The sequence below is a fragment of the Peromyscus californicus genome, unplaced genomic scaffold (assembly GCF_007827085.1).
Source record: "Peromyscus californicus insignis strain IS unplaced genomic scaffold, ASM782708v3 Scaffold_10__1_contigs__length_136768540, whole genome shotgun sequence".
Classification (NCBI taxonomy): Eukaryota; Metazoa; Chordata; class Mammalia; order Rodentia; family Cricetidae; genus Peromyscus; species Peromyscus californicus.
In genome coordinates this window covers 10,945,777-10,965,406 of record NW_026294391.1, presented here as the reverse complement: position 1 = coordinate 10,965,406, position 19,630 = coordinate 10,945,777, and the positions used below count along the sequence as shown (strand labels likewise).

General features: G+C 38.2%; 1 protein-coding gene across 10 annotated transcripts in view; it reads left to right on the top strand.

Annotated features, from left to right (window-relative positions):
* The window catches only part of Sytl5 (synaptotagmin like 5), a 271,854-nt gene that overhangs the window by 238,708 nt on the left and 13,516 nt on the right, over positions 1-19,630 (top strand). For all 10 annotated transcript variants that reach the window (XM_052742124.1, XM_052742197.1, XM_052741874.1 and 7 more), the window contains 2 exons: positions 7,223-7,331; positions 8,794-8,929. In XM_052742124.1, coding sequence (XP_052598084.1) covers positions 7,223-7,331; positions 8,794-8,929 — 245 coding nt within the window. The remainder of the gene's footprint in view (positions 1-7,222; positions 7,332-8,793; positions 8,930-19,630) is intronic.

Genomic DNA, 19,630 nt, shown 5'->3' with positions numbered 1-19,630 from the left:
ATCTATTAACCAGCTGAGGTGGAGTGTGAACTGTAGGGACTGATTTCTCTCCTAATAAAAGATCAAAATTAATAGTCCTAAATATTTTAGAAATACTGACTTCCTTTTGCAGTGAAAATGGTGGAGCAATATACTGTTGTACTGCACATTGACTATGCTACTGAAAGTCCCTTAGTACCGAGAGCTTTGTTTTGGTTAGATACTACAAAAGACACCAGTGAGGAGGCTGGTACTGACAGAAAATGGATTCGAGATGTCAAACTTGAGTAGTGTAAAGTAGTTTCACAGCCTAACTTCCATTTCATTGTGTGACATGGGACTCTTCATTACCTATAACTCATTATCCTTTTGAAAGCCATGTTAGGTAGTTAGACAAGAAGTGTGTGTCAGTATGAATTGCCATCCAAGCCTTCCCAGGAGGTGCTAGTAGAAAAACCAGGACCTCTGGAAAGCAGCAGCAAGCTTAAGTGGTTTTCCAAGGAAAATGTTCTCTTATTTTGCCTTCAAGCGGAAAGTAAATGTACATTTCTGTGGAATTATTACCTAGCTAAAAGCTGCTCTTTACTTGACAGTGTTGGCACTTTTGTCTGTAATTTCTTTCCCCACCTTCCACCTGCAAATGCACCGGGACGTCTGGTTTTTCTGCGTGGAAGTGGATTAGTCTTTTCAGACAGCACCAGACAGTGAGTGGCATCTGATTATTTCACACACACATCTGCTCTGAGAGTCTCGATAATTTCCTACTACTTTGGGGTATAGTTTTAATCAGCGCTGCCTCTTTTCCTGGCACTGAAGTGCTCACTTGATATGGCTCAGCTTTGGTTGTAGCCCAGCAGGCCATACCTTTATTTTCAAATAAATATGGCTCCCCATTGTTTTCACACCCACCTTCCATGATCTCCCAGTCTTTGCAGGTGGAAAGCCCTCAGACTAATGGAATAAGCTTTGTCTGGGAGCATGGAGAACCCTAATGCCATAGGAGGGAAAGTTTCCTGGGGCTGAGGCAGATTCTCTCATCAGTTGCTGATGACTGAAGGCAAACAGACACTCATACTCTTGTACTTCTGTGTACGGCAGTTCTTTCCTGGCCTGTTCCTGGAGCTACCCTGTGTTCTAGTTTCATTTCATTTGCTGTTGCAAATACCCTGACAAAAAGCAACAGAATGAAGGAAAAGGTTTATTTGGCTTACAATTCCAGATTACTGTCCATCATTTTAGGGAAGTCAAGGCAGGAACCCAAGCAGTTTAGGAATGTTAGGTTCATACTCAAGAGCAAAGAGAGAAATAAAGCATGTTGGATCCTTGATTGCTTGCCTTCATCTAGCTTTCTCATGTCTAATAAAATTCAGAATCTTCCTGAATATTTAATGCTGCTGGCCATGGTGGATTAGGTCTTTCCATGTGCTGGTTAGGTTTTTGCTTGTTTGTTTGTTTGGTTGGTTGGTTGGTTTTGTTATTGCTGGTAGTGGTTGTCAAGGTGACATAAGCTAGGATCTCAGTAAAGGGAATCTCAGTTGAGGAAATATTCCTATCATATTGCCATGTAAACAAGTCTGTGAGGCATTCTTTGAATTAGTGTTTGACATGGAAAGGTCCAGCCCACTGTGGGTGATGCCACCCTGGGTCATGGGGCAGGTGGTCCTGGCTTGTATAAAACAAGAAGCTGAGCAGGCCATGGGTGTGAGCCAGCAAGCAGTCTTCCTCCATGCTTCCCTGGCTCACACCCATGGCCTGCTCAGCTTCCTGCCCTGACTTCCCTTCATGATGGACTGGGAGCTGTCAAGAAAACTGAAACCCTTTCTGCCCTCGGTTGCTTTCAGCTATGGTGTCTTTAAAACAGCAACAGAAAACAAACTAGAACACCAATCAAAACTTTCCACAGTCATGGCCACAGGCCAACCTACATAATTCCTTTATTGAAACGTTTCCCAAGTGATCTAGATTGTATCAAGTTAACAGTTAAAACCAACTACCACACTTTAGGACTGAGCAAATATTACCCCCACTGAACTTCACCTGCTATCACATACTTGTTAAGCATTTTTTAAAATCATTTATTTATTTTTTTATTTTAAGTTCATTGGTGTTTTGCCTGCATGTAGATCTGTGTGAGGGTGCCAGATCCTGTGGAAGCAGAGTTATAGACAGTTGTGAGCTGCCATGTGGGTGCTGGAAATTGAACCCAGGTCCTCTGAATGAGCAGCCAGTGCTCTTAATCTCTGAGCCATCTCTCCAGCCCCTTGTTAAGCATTTTTAACTTTTAGTTTCTCTTCTCTATTCTTAGTAAAGTCATTGGCATGAATTCATGTTTTGAAGTCCTCTGAGTGAATCCAAAATAGAGATTTATTTCCATACTCTTTGTTATTGCTTCTCTACACACACAGCCTTGGTCATACCTGGCTTCCAACAACATATTCACCCACTGCTATACACACAGGCTGCTTAGAATTTTTAGCTATTGTGGGAAGCATTGCAATGAACACAAGAGTACAAAAGTCTTTTTGAAATATGGAGTTCCTTTCCTTTGGTCATATAACCAATAAAAGGTTTGCTGAATGATCCGGTAGTACTAGTTTTTATCTTGATTTTTTTGAGAAGCATCCATGCTACTTTGTATTACAGATTTGTTAATTTGCATTACTACTAACAATGTGCAATTATTTCCTTTTACAGTTGTGCATGTCATCTTTGTAGTAATTTTGTAGTAATTTTGAGCACTATTCATAAGTCTGTTGACCACTTCCATGCATTCTTTTGAGAAGTTTAGCAAGTTTATTGGCTCTCCTATTGAGTTACTTGAGTTCCCTAAGTATCTTGGTTACTTTCTTCTTATCAGATGCAGTTATTTTCTCACATCACCTAGACTGTCTCTTTACTTTGTTAATTGTTTCCCTTGTTATACAGAAGTATTGAAATTGTTGTGATCTCAAGTTATTTAAGATGTGATCCCATTTGTCTGTTTTTGCTTTTGTTTCCTATACTTTTGAGATCATATCCCCCCACTGCCAAAAAATATGGTTGACAAAATCAATGCCATGGAACTTACCCCCTACACTTTCCAAATTATTTTCTAGTTGTCTTACCATTTCAGGTATTACAGTTAAATCTCTAATCCATTCTATTTTGATTTTATGTATGGTATATAATACTTCTATAGGATAAGTACTTAGTTTCATTCTTCTGTCTGTAGACATCCAATCTGTCCAGCACTATTTATTAAAGCTATTGTCCTTTGTCTATGTGTGTTGCTGGTACTTGACTTAGTCACTGTTTTAGTGCTATGAAGAGACACTTTGACCACAGCAACTGTTATAAGAGAAAATATTCAGTTGAGGTGGCATCTTACAGTTTCAGAGGTTTAGTCCATTATCATCATGACAGGGAGCATGGTGGCATGCAGGCAGACATGGTGCTGGAGAAGTAGTTAAGAACTACATCCTGATCTGTAGGGAGGGAGTTGGGAGAGGGAGAGGGAGAGAGAGACAGAGACACTGACTAGACCTGTCATGGGCTTTTGAAACCTCAAAGCCCACCTCCCAGTGACACTTCCTCCAACAGGGTCACACCTCCTAATCCTTTTCTAATAATGTCACTCCTTTGTGACTAAGTATTCAAATATATGAGCCTATGGGAGTACATTCTTATTCAAACCACCAAAGTACTTTTATTGAAAATCAGTTGACCACAAATTCCTGGATTTATTTCTGGGTTCTTCAATAGGTTCCATGTGCCTATTTGGTTATTTTTATGCTACTACCATATTGTTTTGATTACTTTCACAAGGTAGCACACATTTGTTTCAGTATAAAGCAAATAAATATATATTTATATACAAATGTTGGTAGGAAACATTTAATATTGTTTGAATATATGTTTCGCAAATAAAATTTGACTATATTTTCCTTTTATTGATGTCATTCTTAATGCATTATCTTCAACAATTTCTAATGTGTGATATAAAGTGGAATAAGAACACTTTTAAATAAAAGTTTTTCTAAATATTCATAATTGTTCTAATCTTCTACAGTTTTAAGGCCACATAAACCAACAACTTGGCATGCAAATATTTGTTCCTCTAAAGTAGTCTAATTTCTATAGTGACAGCTGTATTTGTCCACAAATCAATTTATGTAATATTGAGTTATATAATTACCACGCAAATGTATCTGTCATTTAGAACCTTAGAGACTCATACTGCTGACTCTCTGTGGGCATGACTTGATCAGAGCAAATACACATGGTCTTTGTAGAGGTAATCCTGCTCATTTTAAGGATAGACTACATTAATCTGATGAATTAGAAATGTGGGTAGTTTAAAGCAGCTTCTAAACTCTATTGAAAGTAGGGTCTGTGTCTAATGCATTCCCACACTACTTACAAAAGTACCCTGTAGGAAACTGAACGAAATTCTACATTTTCCTGCTCAGAAATTGGTTGAATAATGAAAAGGACGGTATGGCAGAACATGTTACCTTAGAATTCCAAGCCAGAATATCAAATATACTCCAATATGTGTGTGTGTGTGTGTGTGTGTGTGTGTGTGTGTGTGTGTGTGTGTGTGTGTGTATGTGTGTGCAGACTTTAAGATGACCCTACACTATAGCTATCTTTTGTATATTATTTTGTTATAAAATGCACTGGTTACTTTTTTTGTCAACGTCACACAATCTAGGGGCATCTGAAAAGAGAACTCCAATTGAGAATTGTCTCGATCAAACTGGCCTGTAGACAAGTCTGTGGGGCATTTTCTTGAATAAAGATTGATGTGGAGCATCAGTAAAGATGATGGGGAGCAGTTCCACCCCTGGACAGGTAGTCCTGAGTTGTATAAGGCACAAGGAGCAAGCTAATAAGTAAGTTTTCTCCATGGCCTCTGCTTCAGTTCCTGCCTCCAGGAGCCTGCTTTCAGTTCCTGCATTGATTTCCCTTCATGATGAACTATAAGATGAAATAAACCCTCTCCACTCCAAGTTGCTTTGGACATGTGGGTTGTCACAGCAATAGAAACCAAATTAAAACATCTTAAAAATCTCATTGTTATTGTGTTATACTTTCATAATTCCTGGGGCTTGTGTTTATTAAAAATCACTAGTATATTTTACCTTTAGCTAAAAGTCCACATAACATCAATATATCCCAACAATGCATGGTTTGAGTCTGTACTAATATGCTCTGTATTTGTATATGAAATTTGCACTTATCTCTTTTCCTACAACCTATTTCTTAACTCAAAAATTTCACTCACTATCAAATAGGGCTGCTGTGATTAACTGTGGCAGTATAGTAAATTAATGGAAACCTTCTAGGCTTTAAACAAAAATCTGGGATTACTGTCTCTCATAATTCTGCATGTTAAATTAGCTTATCAAGGTAGTTCTCAGTCAAGGTGTCATAGAGTTGCAGCCAGATGGTTGACTAAAGCTGATATCACCTGAAGCTTTGACTGGACTGGATGTTTAAGTTAGCTTGCTTCCATATCCCATACTTGATGCTGATATATGCTGGCTGATAAAGCTAGGCCTGCAAACTAGATCACTTAGGTATCTCTTTAACATGTGGGCTGAAACTCTCACAGCGTGGGCTCTAAGAGGGAGTATTCTATGAATAGCCATTCCAAGAAAGGAAATAGAAGCTGTCAACCTTTAGACATGGGCCCAGAAACAAGTACTTTGCCACCTCTGCCATGTTCCAATAACCAATGTAATACAACTGCTACTCAGTCCCAGAGAAGACAAATGGCCCACCTCCCATTGATCATAGTATCAAAAAAGTAGAGACTATTTTAATCAACTATAATGTCCATTAGAATTTTTTATTTATGACATTATATAAACTAAAATTACTGAATTTTTTGTTTTTTGGTAGATTTGGGGATCAAATTCAAAGTGCCATGTATGCTGGGAAAAAAGATCTACTACTAGGTACTACCCTCAGCCCTACTGAAAATTTTAGAACAGTAAGAAAAATCTTTGCCACATACTTTATTTAAAATAATAAAGTTAGTATTAAATGGTCTATTTTACCTTATTATATCATTTTTGCTTCTGGTATGGTTAAATAAAATACTTGCTACTCTTACAACAGAAATAAAAGTCAAGCAAATATCTCTTCTGTGTGTGCGTGTGCATGTGTGTCTGTCTGTGTGTCTATTGTGTGTCTGTTGTGTGTCTGTGTGGGTCTGTGTGGGTCTGTGGGTATGTGGGTGAGTGTTAAGATTTCAAGAGTCTCTAGCTTTACTATGTGAGGGTTTGGCTTCTGAGCTTTTTACATCTGCTCTCTGAGGAGCACAGTTCTCTGCCCTTGACTCAGTGCATAGGAGTCAGCTCTCTCTGTGTGTGTCTCTGTCTCTCTCTCTGTGTCTCTGTCTCTCTCTGTCTCTCACTCTTTTTTTGAAATTTTTTTATTCATCTATTCATTTTATATCCCAGAAGCAGCCCCCCCCCCACTCTCCCCTCCCAGTTCCTCCCCCCACTCCTCCACTCTCAGTCCCCAGTCCCTTCTTCTTCTGTCTCCATCAGGAAAGGGCGGGTCTCCTATGAGTATCAATAAAACTTGGCATATCAAGTTGCAGTAAGACTAAGCACCTCCCCATGTATTAAGGCTGGACAAGGCAACCCAGTATGGAGGACTTGGTTCCCAAAAGCCAGTAAAAGAGTCAAAGACAGCCTCTGTTCCCACTGTTAGAAGTCCCGTAAGAGGGCCAACCTACATAACTGTAACATATGTGTAGAGTGCCTAGGTCAGCCCCATGCAGGCTCTCTGGTTGTTGGTTCAGTCTTTGTGAGCTCCTATGAGCCCAGGTTAGTTGATTCTGTGGGTTTTCTTATGATGTCCTTGACCCCTCTGGTTCCTACAATCCTTTTTCCCCCTCCTCCGCAGAATTCCTGAACTCTACCTAATGTTTGGCTGTGCGTCTCTGCATCTGCCTCCATCAGTTGCTGGGTGATGCCTCTCTGATGACAATTGGGCCAGGCACCAATCTGGTCACAGAAGATGGCCAGTTCAGGCTACTTATTCACTATTGCTAGGAATCTAACCTGGGGTCCTCCCCATAGAGGAGTGAGGTCTCTTAGGGAAATAATATCTGAGGAAATATAGATTTCCTATATTCCAAATGTAAGAGAAAACATGAAATATTTGCCTTTCTGAATATGCTGTATTTCATTTAAGAAGATGATATCCAGTATTTTAACTTTCTTTTCACTTATCTTCCCTTGTCTAGGTGGAGTTGGCTCCTGATATAGGCCTTCAATACAAAGGAGAGCTAACGGTTGTTTTACGTTACATTCCTCCAGAGGAGAACCCTATATTCCCAGTAGGACAACCTCAAGGTAGGGTTAAAATCAATAGATATGATCAGCGACATTCTCTTTCTATTGTGTGAGTAGATATTAGGGTTTGGTTGGACTGTGTTACTTTTCCAGTACAATAATATAATAGGATCGGGGTCTTTGGGGAGTTGAGAAGTACATGCTAATGTATGTAGAGAAGAAAAGTAGAGGACAAAAATCCATACTTAGAAACCAACCCTGATGGGAGATTATTTCCTGTCAGTCCAAGAGATACAGAATCTCCCCAATGTGGAAGAGATGTGCTGTATGAGGGTTTCTAGAAAGCTGCTCTATGGACTCATTAACAGCTACTCGGGAAGTCTAGAGAAGCAATATCTGGCATAAAACATAGAAAACAAAGGGAAAATTCAGATAAAATCAATTTGAAATTTCTCTTTTCTTCCTCCTTTCATTATCTTCTAGGCAGCTTCCTTTATTTTCCCATTCATGGCAATACCATATGGTCATCCCTAAAAACATACATACAAGAAACATTATTCAGACTGAGCAGGTTATAGTTAGGAATATATATGTATGTACATATATGCATGTAATAACAGCCAATGAAAAAAGAGACCATGAATTTGAAAGAGAGCAAGGAGTGATACATGGGAGAGTTTGGAGGAAGATTATTATAATTATATAATTATAATTACATTATAATCTCAGAAAAAAGGGAAAATAATTAAAAAAGCAAAAGCATTGTGAGGATTAAATAGGTTCATATATGTAAGGTACGTCAAAGAGTATTAAATAAAGGTCCAGTCATGAATGATTATTACTCATGTTGAACCTATTACATCAGAATAAATATTGAAGTTGAAAAAGTTTTCTCCCAACCACAAAATGTAACTGAATCTAGGCTGTACCCTCTAGAACTGACCCTGTCTGAAGCTGACAATTTATCAAAAGGGAGTTATTGAATATACCCTTTGGAAGTCAGTTTAAAATATCCAAGCTGTAGAAATGTCTCTCCTGGAGCTCTGGTGCTTGGGTCTGGCTTTCACCTTAGCTCTTTCTCAGTAAGAACAGGATGGTGCTGGGCGGTGGTGGCGCATGCCTTTAATCCCAGCACTTGGGAGGCAGAGCCAGATGGATCTCTGTGAGTTCGAGGCCAGCCTGGTCTACAAAGTGAGTTCCAGGACAGGCACCAAAACTACACAGAGAAACCCTGTCTTGAAAAACAATACAAAACAAACAAACAAAAAAAAAAACCAGGTTAGTGGTCCAGGCAGGATCCATTTTATTCCTTTAGAAGCTTTACATCTTTCCTTTCCAGAAGCTTTGTGTGTCTATGCATGAACATGTGTGTGTGTGTGTGTGTGTGTGTGTGTGTGTGTGTGTGATATAATATATACAAAAAAGCTTGATTACCAGAAAATGAAGTAATTGTAGATGTTCTCTGTAAATTGTGAAGTGGAATTACTGATCCCTTCCACCTCCTCTCTGCTGGATCGTGCAGGAAAGAAGACCTTTAAAAAGGGAAAGAAGAAAGAGTCACCTGTCATCTCTGGTGGAATACTTGAAGTGTTCATCAAAGATGCGAAGAATCTGACAGCAGTGAAATCGGGAGGCACTTCTGACAGCTTCGTGAAGGGGTAATTTTGTTCTAGCTCGTCACAGATGACACTTACTGGATGGCGAAAGGAGCCGTGAGCCACTAGACAATGGGAGTTGTGAGAGGCCCACGTTCTGCATATTGCATGTACTTTGGAAAAGCTACCCTTAAGTGCTTGCTCTTGCATCTAAAGCAATCTGAGTATGGAGTGGGCTTGCTGTTCTAGCTTTCACTGTGTCGCCAGCAGATTTCTGGAGGGCCACTGTGAGGATCACTCTCATCCTGAAGGCTGGAAGATTTTCCCAGGAGATTCATTTCTCAAAAGAGAAGAAAGCATGATTTTCTATGTATAATTTACTTTCATTTTTTTTCTTTGTTTTCATTTGGTACAGCAACCAAAATATTAAATACTTGCTGGTTTGTTCTCTTGGGGAAAATTGCAAAATGCAGAGAAATCTCAGCATCTCTCCTGGAGAGTGTTTGAGGCAGGCTCCAGGACTACCTGATACACATTTGCTGCTATATGGAGCAAATGGCAGTTTTTGAAGGAATACTGCCCTTTAAATGGATGCTCTTGCTCATTCTAGGCAATCCAAATAGCAAGTCTCTCTCATTTTTGACTATTGTAGACTTTTCTCACGCAATTAGAAGAACTTGGGCTAAAAGGATATTTTTCCATTAATTCAAGCAAACACTCAAACACTCAAATGTATTAGATTAGATGCTGCTCTTTGAAAAATAGATATAACTGACCTCACAGAGCACCATTAAACATAGGAAGGAAAGCAAGTTTCCATGATGCCAAGCCATAGCGTGAGTCTTCAAGGCAGAGATGTTGCCTCTTTGAAAAATGATCCAGGCCTGATGGTAGTGCCTGAAATCCTACTCCTGGGGAGACTGAGTCAGGAAGATCACAAGTTTGCGTCCCTCCTGGGCTACATGTAGCAAGTGCCAGGCCAGCAGGGGGCAGAGAGTGAGATCTTGCTTTTTTTCTTTTCACGTATAATCTTTTTTTAAATTGTATTTTATTTAACTTTTTTTCATTTATTTTACATACCAAACACAGTTTCCTTGGCCTCCTCTCTTCCCGTTCCCTCCCCACCACCCCTGCCTCCCATCTACCCCCCTCTCCATCTATTCCTTCATCTCCATTCAGAAAGGAGCAGGCCTCCCATGGGTGTATTTTCCCAAAAGGAAATGAATCATACTTTTATTCTTGTGCATTTTAAGTTTGGTAAACCATATATTGAAGAGAGTAAGATGACTAGGGTTTCCACATTGCTGAATTGTGTTTGTTAGCATAAAAGAAACACTTTTTCTGAATCATGCTGCTCTAGTTAAACTCAGGAGCCCCAGCATCCAGTTTAGAACTCTGCTCCTTACTGTCTTGTATGGTAAGAATATTATTCCTGTCCTATGGCCCTATTATGACCTTCCAGGGATGACTTAACATTGTCTGGAACAGTTTTTACATTTTCTTGTTGAGAATTTATGAGGCACAAATAATAAAGAATAGTGCTTCATTCTTTCTTTAAAAAACAGTAAATTCTCTTATGGATTCTTAACTATTAAGCCAATTTAAAAATTATGCAAGAAGTCAGAGAAATGGTTCAGTAGTAAAGAGCACTGGCTGCTCTTGCAGAGGACCCAAGTTCAGTTCCCAACACCCACATGGTACCTCACAACCATCTGTAACTACAGTCTCAGGAGATCTGCTTGCACATAGGATGTAGACATACATGCAAGGAAAACAGTCATACACATAAAAATAAATAAGTAAATAAATAAATAAATACCCTTAAAAATGAACTGAGGTATCTTTTCAAAGAGGCAGCGAGCAAGCAAGAACAGACATATTGGTAATGTTATGAAATACGTAAATTACATAATTACATATGCTCTGCTTATGAACTGAAATATTTGTGGCTTAAGAAAGTCAGGGCCCACAAGATTGTAGATGTATCCAACCTTCTTATTAAATAATAAACACAGAACCAATGCAAAGAAGAAAGCCAAGAGGTCAGAGCTAAGAGCTAAAACCTTACCCTTCCTCCTGCGGTGGTCCTACCTCTCCAAACCAGAGCTACCCCTGTGTTAAAGTCTTTATATAGAGTTCCTGTCCTGCCTTCTCATTGGTTGTAAACCCAACCACATGACCGCCTCCTCACAGCCTGTCTGTATAGGCCTCCAGGTTTTCCATGATTGGTATTAAGATTAAAAGCATGTGTATCCAATAATGGCTGTATCCCTGAACACACAGAGACTTACCCAGCTCTGCCTACCAAGTGCTGGAATTACAAGCGTACGCTACCACTGCCCTGCTTTCCTATGGCTTGCTAATAGCTCTGACCCCCGGGCAACTTTATTTATTAACATACAAATAATATTTTTTTTTTTTTTTTTTTTTTTTTTTTTTTTTTGGTTTTTCGAGACAGGGTTTCTCTGTGTAGCTTTGCGCCTGTCCTGGGACTCACTTGGTAGCCCAGGCTGGCCTCGAACTCACAGAGATCCGCCTGGCTCTGCCTCCCGAGTGCTGGGATTAAAGGCGTGCGCCACCACCGCCCGGCCAAATAATATTTTAATTCAAATAAAATATCACCATATTTCCCCTTTTCTATTTTAATAAAAAGGAAAAAAAAAGAAAAAGCTTATAACTAATATAAGAAAAACTATATACAAAAGTACAATAACTATATACAATATATACAAGTAATAAATACCTAAACAATGTCTAGTCCATTTGTATTTGACAAATTCAGAGAAAATAATTTCATTATCTATCCTATTTTGGTAAGTCCAAAATGTATCCTAATTAATCTTCAACTATAACTAACTAAACTTCAACTATAACTAACTAATCTTCAACTCCCTCAGAGACCCAAGAAGGAAATAATATTAGCTAACAAAAATAAAAACAGGAAGTGCACATAAGCAACTTCCAAAAAATTTGTGAGTTGACAGAAACAGACAGCTGTCTGGACAGTCACCTGAGGTTTCTCCGAAGTGCTGGGGCATCATCTTCAGCCTATAGGCTTAGCATATCTGACAGACTCATTTGTGAAGTACGATGTACACAAGGTCAACAGTTCAACCTCACATTGAGTGAGAGCAGTCCATGTACCAGAAACACCTGAATTCCACTAGTGTCATGTCATGATTCAGGATTTTAAATTCTGGAAATTGTTGATGGTTTTTTAATTCAGCTGTCCATTCTTCTTGGCTGTGTATATATGGCTTCATCTCAGCATCCCATTCTTCTCCATATCCCTCCATCAAATGCCAGACTACTATTGAGAGGCGTGAGCTTAGTTACTCTTCAAGAATAACTGTTTCAGCTGCTGTTCCATTGCACATCAGAGGCCATCGGCCCACTGCCTGTTCAGCTGCCTTCGAAGAAAAGGGCACTGTACCTTTTTCGAATTGCAAAGGCCACTTCAGGGATGGTGCCATATTGTCCTGGCCTCTGAAGATGCCTTTTGATAAAGCCATAACCACACTTGTTTTGGCAAGAATCAGTAATCCTTTGTTTTATGTCCTGTCTGTCCATTTTGTCCTGTTGATTCGAGGATACTTTGTTGTCCAGTGGCTAACTTTTGCCACAATGAAAGTTAACTCCATATGCAGTTTCTTCAATGCCCATTTTTTTCTCTGAAGTAGATTGGTACTGCCAGGAGCCGACATGTCTCATGGTCATAACAAAAAAGAAAAATTTTCTAAGTTATTAAAACATTTTAAATGCCATATTCTGTAGATCTCTGAAGGGTCTGAAGATAACCTGTCTATCTAAAAATATATCTACTCAATCTTGAAAACATACCTAATATAACTACAAGTTCTATTATAATATCTAACTACTAACTTTCATTTCTTTATATCCTAATAATTGGTAATAACATTCAAGGATCAGAAAATTGCATTACATTGTTAGATGAACGGTACAATTAGAAAAATATATATAACATTTTCTAACAATATCAATTTCAATATATATAATTTGTATACAATATAAAACAATCCAATCCAATGTAAAGTATTTACATTTTTCTTTTCTTTCTTTCTTTTTTTTTTTAATAAGAACCTTAAATCTAATCTCCTTTGCTTAGCCTTTTTCCTAACCCTTGACAACAACTTGTAACCAACCCCCCTAATCAATGAAAATTATCCCAGACCCAAAACCCATTAAAAGACCAAAAAAACCAACCGCCCCACACCACCTCTTTGGGAATGTGGGCGTCGTATTCTTGAAATTGCTTCCTGCTGGGTATGGGCGAAGGTATCTTTATCCTGAAAGAAAAATTTTATGTTAATTGTCAAATTCTAGGAAAGGTAAATATATCCTTCGTTATCCAGTCTGTGTATAATGCCAAAATTCAGGGTTTATCTCAAATCCTTATTCAAGTAGTCTTTGAGACTGGATCATCTCAGCTAGCTCTTCTCAAAATTGCTCTGAGCACTTTGTAGTTCAAAGCTGATCTGTAGATGATGTTTGTCAGCTTAGTGATGTTATTATTGTCCACGTGGAATTGTTGTTGTTGTGGGGCCCCATCTTCTTCCTGGAGACTTCAGTTGATGTTAGGCCTAACCGTGATTTCCTGCAAAAAACTGATAAGAGACTCGAACACAAAGACTATATATGCGACTTTTTAGAATTAGTTAGTACTCTATATGACCATTTATATCTTAACAAAGTTTAAAATGTATATATATCTATATATATTGATCTTGTAAATTTTGATATAAAATTCATACTTTAAGAAAAGTTTAAAGAATCAGAATAGAATCAAAGAGTTGAGATTCGTAATAGAATAGTCCCTTAATTAATTTGGCTTTTCTCCTGTCCCATAGCAGAAGATGGCTCTTTTCCTCTGGCATGATACAGGGAGTTTGCATTTTCCTTTTAACAACATGCTTGAGTTTAAAGAAGGAGAGAGCCATTCTCCAACTCCAAAGTCAGCTTTAAATTTTAATTGAACTGGGACTATTAGAAGTTAAATAGTGTTAAATCTTTAAAGAAAAGCAGAAACAAACATTTAGGAAGACATAAAATTTTTTTTAGATAACATACCCATACGCCATTTCACTCTGTTTCTTAGGATAGATGATTTGTTCCTTTTCTTCAGTTGTCTCATTTGTCCAGTGTTCTTCAAATTCGTTAACCTTCATTCTCCTAAAAGACAAAAACAAAAACCTTTCCCCAAGGTTTTTTGGGGATGTTCCTTTTTGACAAGCTATCTGATTAAATGAAAAGGCATGTGTTACTGGTGTAAGTTAGTTTAAATTGGATGTTTACGATAGTTGATGAACTATCACCTCCTCTAATTAAGAGGTCTCTCTTGTTCAAATCGAACCTTTATCAATTTTGATGGTACCCACAGCTTATCTTCTCCTGTAGAAATAAAAGCAAAACCTCGTCCCCAACGTAACACATACCCTGGTTTCCATTCTGAGGTCAGCACATCCTTAAAGTATATAGGTTGATTTAATTCTGTAGTTTTTTCTATTATCCAATGTCTCTCTGCAGCTGTTGTTCCTTTCTCATTGGCATTGAGAAAATTCAAAGTTAATAGAGCATTATGTAGTCTATTTCTGGGGGTTTTTGTTACTCCTTTTTGTTTATTTAGCATATCCTTTAGAGTTCTGTTTGATCTTTCTATAACTGCTTGACCTGTAGGATTATGTGGTATACCTGTAACATGGTTTATATTATAATAAGCAAAAAACTGTTTCATTTTAACAGAGACATATGATGGAGCATTATCAGTTTTGATTTGTGCAGGTATACCCATAATGGCCATAACTTCTAGCAAATGAGTGATTACAGAATCAGCTTTTTCAGAACTCAAAGCAGTTGCCCATTGAAATCCTGAATAAGTATCGATAGTGTGGTGTACATATTTCAGTTTTCCAAATTCTGCAAAGTGAAACACGTCCATCTGCCAGATTTCATTCCTCTGAGTACCCTTTGGGTTACATCCTGCTGGTAATGGTGTTTGATTGTAGAAGGAACAAGTAGGACATTTCTTTACTATTTCTTTGGCTTGTTGCCAGGTTATGGAAAAATCCTTTTTTAAACCTTTACTATTTACATGACGTTTTTTATGAAATTCTGAGGCCTCCAGCACATTTCCTATCAATAATTTATCAATCTCATCATTGCCTTGTGCTAGAGGGCCTGGCAGACCAGTATGGGATCGGATGTGAGTTATATATAAAGGATGACTCCTTTTTCTGATTGTATCTTGTAATTGAATAAATAATGAAGTTAATTCTGAAGCATCGTGGATAAATTCTGCAGTCTCAATATGTAATACTACTCTTTCAGCATACTGAGAGTCAGTTACTATATTGAGAGGTTCTGAAAAATCCATTAATACCAACAGAATAGCATACAATTCTGATTTTTGAACTGAATTATAAGGACTTTGAACCACTTAAATTTTCTGATTTGTAACCTGCCTTTCCTTGTTTGTTGGCATCTGTATAAAATGTACGAACTCCAGATATGGGTTTTTTCCTCACAATTCGAGGCAAGATCCAATCAGCTCTCTTTATAAGATCAATTCTATTGCTTTTGGGATATTTACTGTTAATTTCTCCCAAAAAATTACTACAAGCTTTTTGCCAAGCTTCATTTTCTATCCATAATTTTTCAATGTCCTCCTTAGTTAAAGGTACGACAATTTCTGCTGGGTCTATTCCTGCTAATTGACGAAGTCTCAATTTTCCTTTCCAAATCAAGTCAGAGATTTTTTCCACATAAGTTTTTAATTTTTTATTTGGTTTATTTGGTAAAAATATCCATTCCAATATAATATCTTCCCTTTGCATTAATATTCCTGTTGGGGAATGCCTAGAAGGTAAAATAACCAAAATGCAATCCAGCTTTGGATTAATACGATCTACATGCCCTTCATGTACTTTCTTTTCTACCAAGGCCAATTCTTTCTCAGCTTCAGGTGATAATTCTCTTGGACTATTTAAGTCCTTATCACCTTCTAAGGTTTTAAACAAATTATTCAGTTCATCATTTTTTACCCCAACAATAGTTCTTAGATGAGAAATGTCTCCAAATAATCTTTGAAAGTCATTAAGAGTCTGTAGTCGATCTCTCCTAATTTGCACTTTTTGAGGTCTAATATTTTGAAGTTCTATTTTATATCCTAAATAATTAATAGAATCTCCTCTTTGTACCTTTTCTAAAGCAATTTGTAATCCCCAGCAAGGCAAAATTTTCTTTACTTTTTCAAACATTCTTTCTAAAGTATCTGCATTTGAATCAGCTAATAAAATGTCATCCATATAATGATAAATTATAGATTTAGGAAATTTTTTATGTACCACTTCTAATGGCTGTTTTACAAAATATTGGCACAAAGTTGGGCTATTCAACATTCCCTGTGGGAGAACCCTCCATTGAAATCTTTTAACCGGTTGAGAATTATTATAAGTAGGCACTGTGAAAGCAAATCTTTCTCTGTCTTTTTCTTGTAAGGGTATTGAAAAGAAACAGTCTTTTAAATCAATAACTATGAGAGGCCAGCCTTTTGGTAACAGAGTAGGTAAAGGAATTCCAGATTGTAAAGAGCCCATTGGCTGAATTACTTTGTTAATTGCTCTAAGGTCTGTTACCATTCTCCATTTACCAGATTTTTTTTTATAACAAATACAGGAGAATTCCAAGGGCTGGTTGATTCTTCAATATGATGAGCATTTAACTGTTCTTCCACCAGCTCTTGTAAAGCCTGGAGTTTCTCTGTTGTTAAAGGCCATTGCTGAACCTATACAGGCTTGTCTGTTGACCATTTTAAAGGTAGAGCTGTTAATGTTTTTGGAAGATTATCAGTTGTTGTGCCCTGTTCTTGTATGACATGGATGGCTGGTGAGCACTCTTTAGAATAATATCTTTTAATATTTCTCTCAGAAACATGTACTAATTTATGATTTGTTTCTGAGATTGGAGGGATATTAATCTGAGTATTCCATTGTTGTAACAAGTCTCGACCCCACAGGTTCATAGCTATGTTAGCCATATATGGTTTTAATTTTCCTTTCTGTCCTTCTGGACCTATACATTCAAGCCATCTTACACTTTGTTTCACTCTAGATAATGTCCCAATTCCTAAGAGTTGAATGTTTACCTCCTGAAGAGGCCAAGTTGGATGCCAAAATTCTGGTGCAATTATGGTAATGTCAGCACCTGTGTCTACCAGACCAGACAACAAAACACCATTTATTTTTATTGTTAGTTTTGGTCTTTGTTCATTAATAGAAGTTTGCAAAAAAATTTTCTTTATGTTTTTTCCTGTATTTCCTATTTTCTCTGTTTCATCATCTCGACTAACATGATTTATTCCAATAGACATTTGGTTATTTAGTTGCTTTGAGTAGGGGTTTCCTCTACAACTGCAGGAAAGGTTTGAACTGGATTTACTGTGGGGGCCTGCCTGAGGCCCCTCTGGGAGTTTCCCGAAGCTCGAGGCAGAGGGTTACCCTGTCTGTCCCTTGTTGATCTACATTCGTTGGTCCAGTGTTTTCCCTTACCACACCTTCTGCATACTCCAGAAGGAAGGGGCATTCTGTTGCCAGTGTTCCTTGAATAAACATTATTTCTAGGAATGACCTGTTTACAATCCCTTTTCAAATGTCCTTGCTTTCCACATCCAAAACATCTAACATTGCTCAAACCTTTTGAAATTGCTTTTCCTACCCACATATCATCATGGTCATAAGCCTCTACATTAACTGTATCTCTAATCCAATCTTCCAAAGGTGCAGATCTTGCCTTTAACGGCCTAATTATTCTTTTGCACGCTGCATTTGCATTCTCAAAGGCTAAAGATTCAATTATTATCTGACTAGCCTCTGAATTCGGGACCATTTTTTGTACTGCTGAAGTCAATCTTGGTAAGAAATCTGTGAAAGATTCTTTGGGGCCCTGTATAACCTTTGTAAATGACTCAGTTTTTTTTCCTGGTTCTTCAACTCTGTCCCATGCATTCAAAGCTGCCGTTTTACATAGAAGTAGGGTTTGGACATCATATGAACATTGTGTTTGTACTGAAGCATATTGGCCTTCGCCAATAAGCTGATCCTGGCAGACTTGTATTCCGCTATCCCTCCATTGTCTTTCTATATTTTTAGCCTCATTACTGAACCACATTTTCCACTGGAGATTTTGTCCGGGTTCAAGAACAGCCTGTGCCAATTCCCACCAGTCCTTTGGTATAATCCTATTACAAGTTGACCAGGTGTTTAACATTTGCTTTACATATGGGGAGTGCATGCCATAAGATGCTATTGCCTCCTTAAATCTTCGTAAGTCTAACATTTCAACTGGAACCCAAGTATTCTGTTCATTCTCTTCATCAGGTAGCTGCTGTACGGCTACTGGATAAATTAAGGGTGATTGTGTGAAAACTGGCTTTCTTTCTGTAACCTTACGATCCAATTTTGAAACAACTTCACTATTTATTTCTTCTGTCTGAATTTGAATTTCTCTATAATTCATTTTTACCGGTTTAACAAGTTTTTCTAAGACTGTTATCCTGGCACTTAAGTTGACGATCTTTTTAAATAGTAAAATGAGGATAAGAAAAGTAATAAACTGAATAATTCGATCAATATTAATGTTTTCATATAGTTGTTCCATTGTCAGAGTGCCTAAAATTTCAAACAAAGCCCAATTTTCTTCCAATGTACACATAAAGCCCATTTTTTTTAATGTAGAAAAAAATTCTCTTTTAAATAGATATGTTAATTGACTTACCAAGTCTGGGTAGAACAGTAGAATCCCAGGGAATTTCACAGCCACCTGGTGTTCCAGGTGTGAATCCAGCGAGAGAGAGAGAGAGAGAGAGAGAGAGAGAGAGAGAGAGAGAGAGAGAGAGAAAGTGTAGCTGCTTGAGCCGAGTCAAGCCTTGGCTTTACAGGCAGGGGCCCTGTTCAGCAGGGCAGGTCTGAGTTGTTTGTAGCAGTTGCAAGTAGCTCCAGCTGCGGGTCAGTCAGGCCTGGGCCCAAGCTAGGCAGCCGGGCCGCCCAGGCTGGAAACCGGACCTGCCGCCAAGCCAAGCCAAGCGGTTTTTAATGAATTCTTGTCACGTTGGGCGCCAAATGTAGATGTATCCAACCTTCTTATTAAATAATAAACACAGAACCAATGCAAAGAAGAAAGCCAAGAGGTCAGAGCTAAGAGCTAAAACCTTACCCTTCCTCCTGCGGTGGTCCTACCTCTCCAAACCAGAGCTACCCCTGTGTTAAAGTCTTTATATAGAGTTCCTGTCCTGCCTTCTCATTGGTTGTAAACCCAACCACATGACCGCCTCCTCACAGCCTGTCTGTATAGGCCTCCAGGTTTTCCATGATTGGTATTAAGATTAAAAGCATGTGTATCCAATAATGGCTGTATCCCTGAACACACAGAGACTTACCCAGCTCTGCCTACCAAGTGCTGGAATTACAAGCGTACGCTACCACTGCCCTGCTTTCCTATGGCTTGCTAATAGCTCTGACCCCCGGGCAACTTTATTTATTAACATACAAATAATATTTTAATACAAATAAAATATCACCATATTGGTAATGTTATGAAATACGTAAATTACATAATTACATATGCTCTGCTTATGAACTGAAATATTTGTGGCTTAAGAAAGTCAGGGCCCACAAGATGGCTCAGCAAGTAAAGGGAAACAGGCTTGCCACCAACCCTAATGAACCAGTTTTGATGACTGGAATCCGCCTG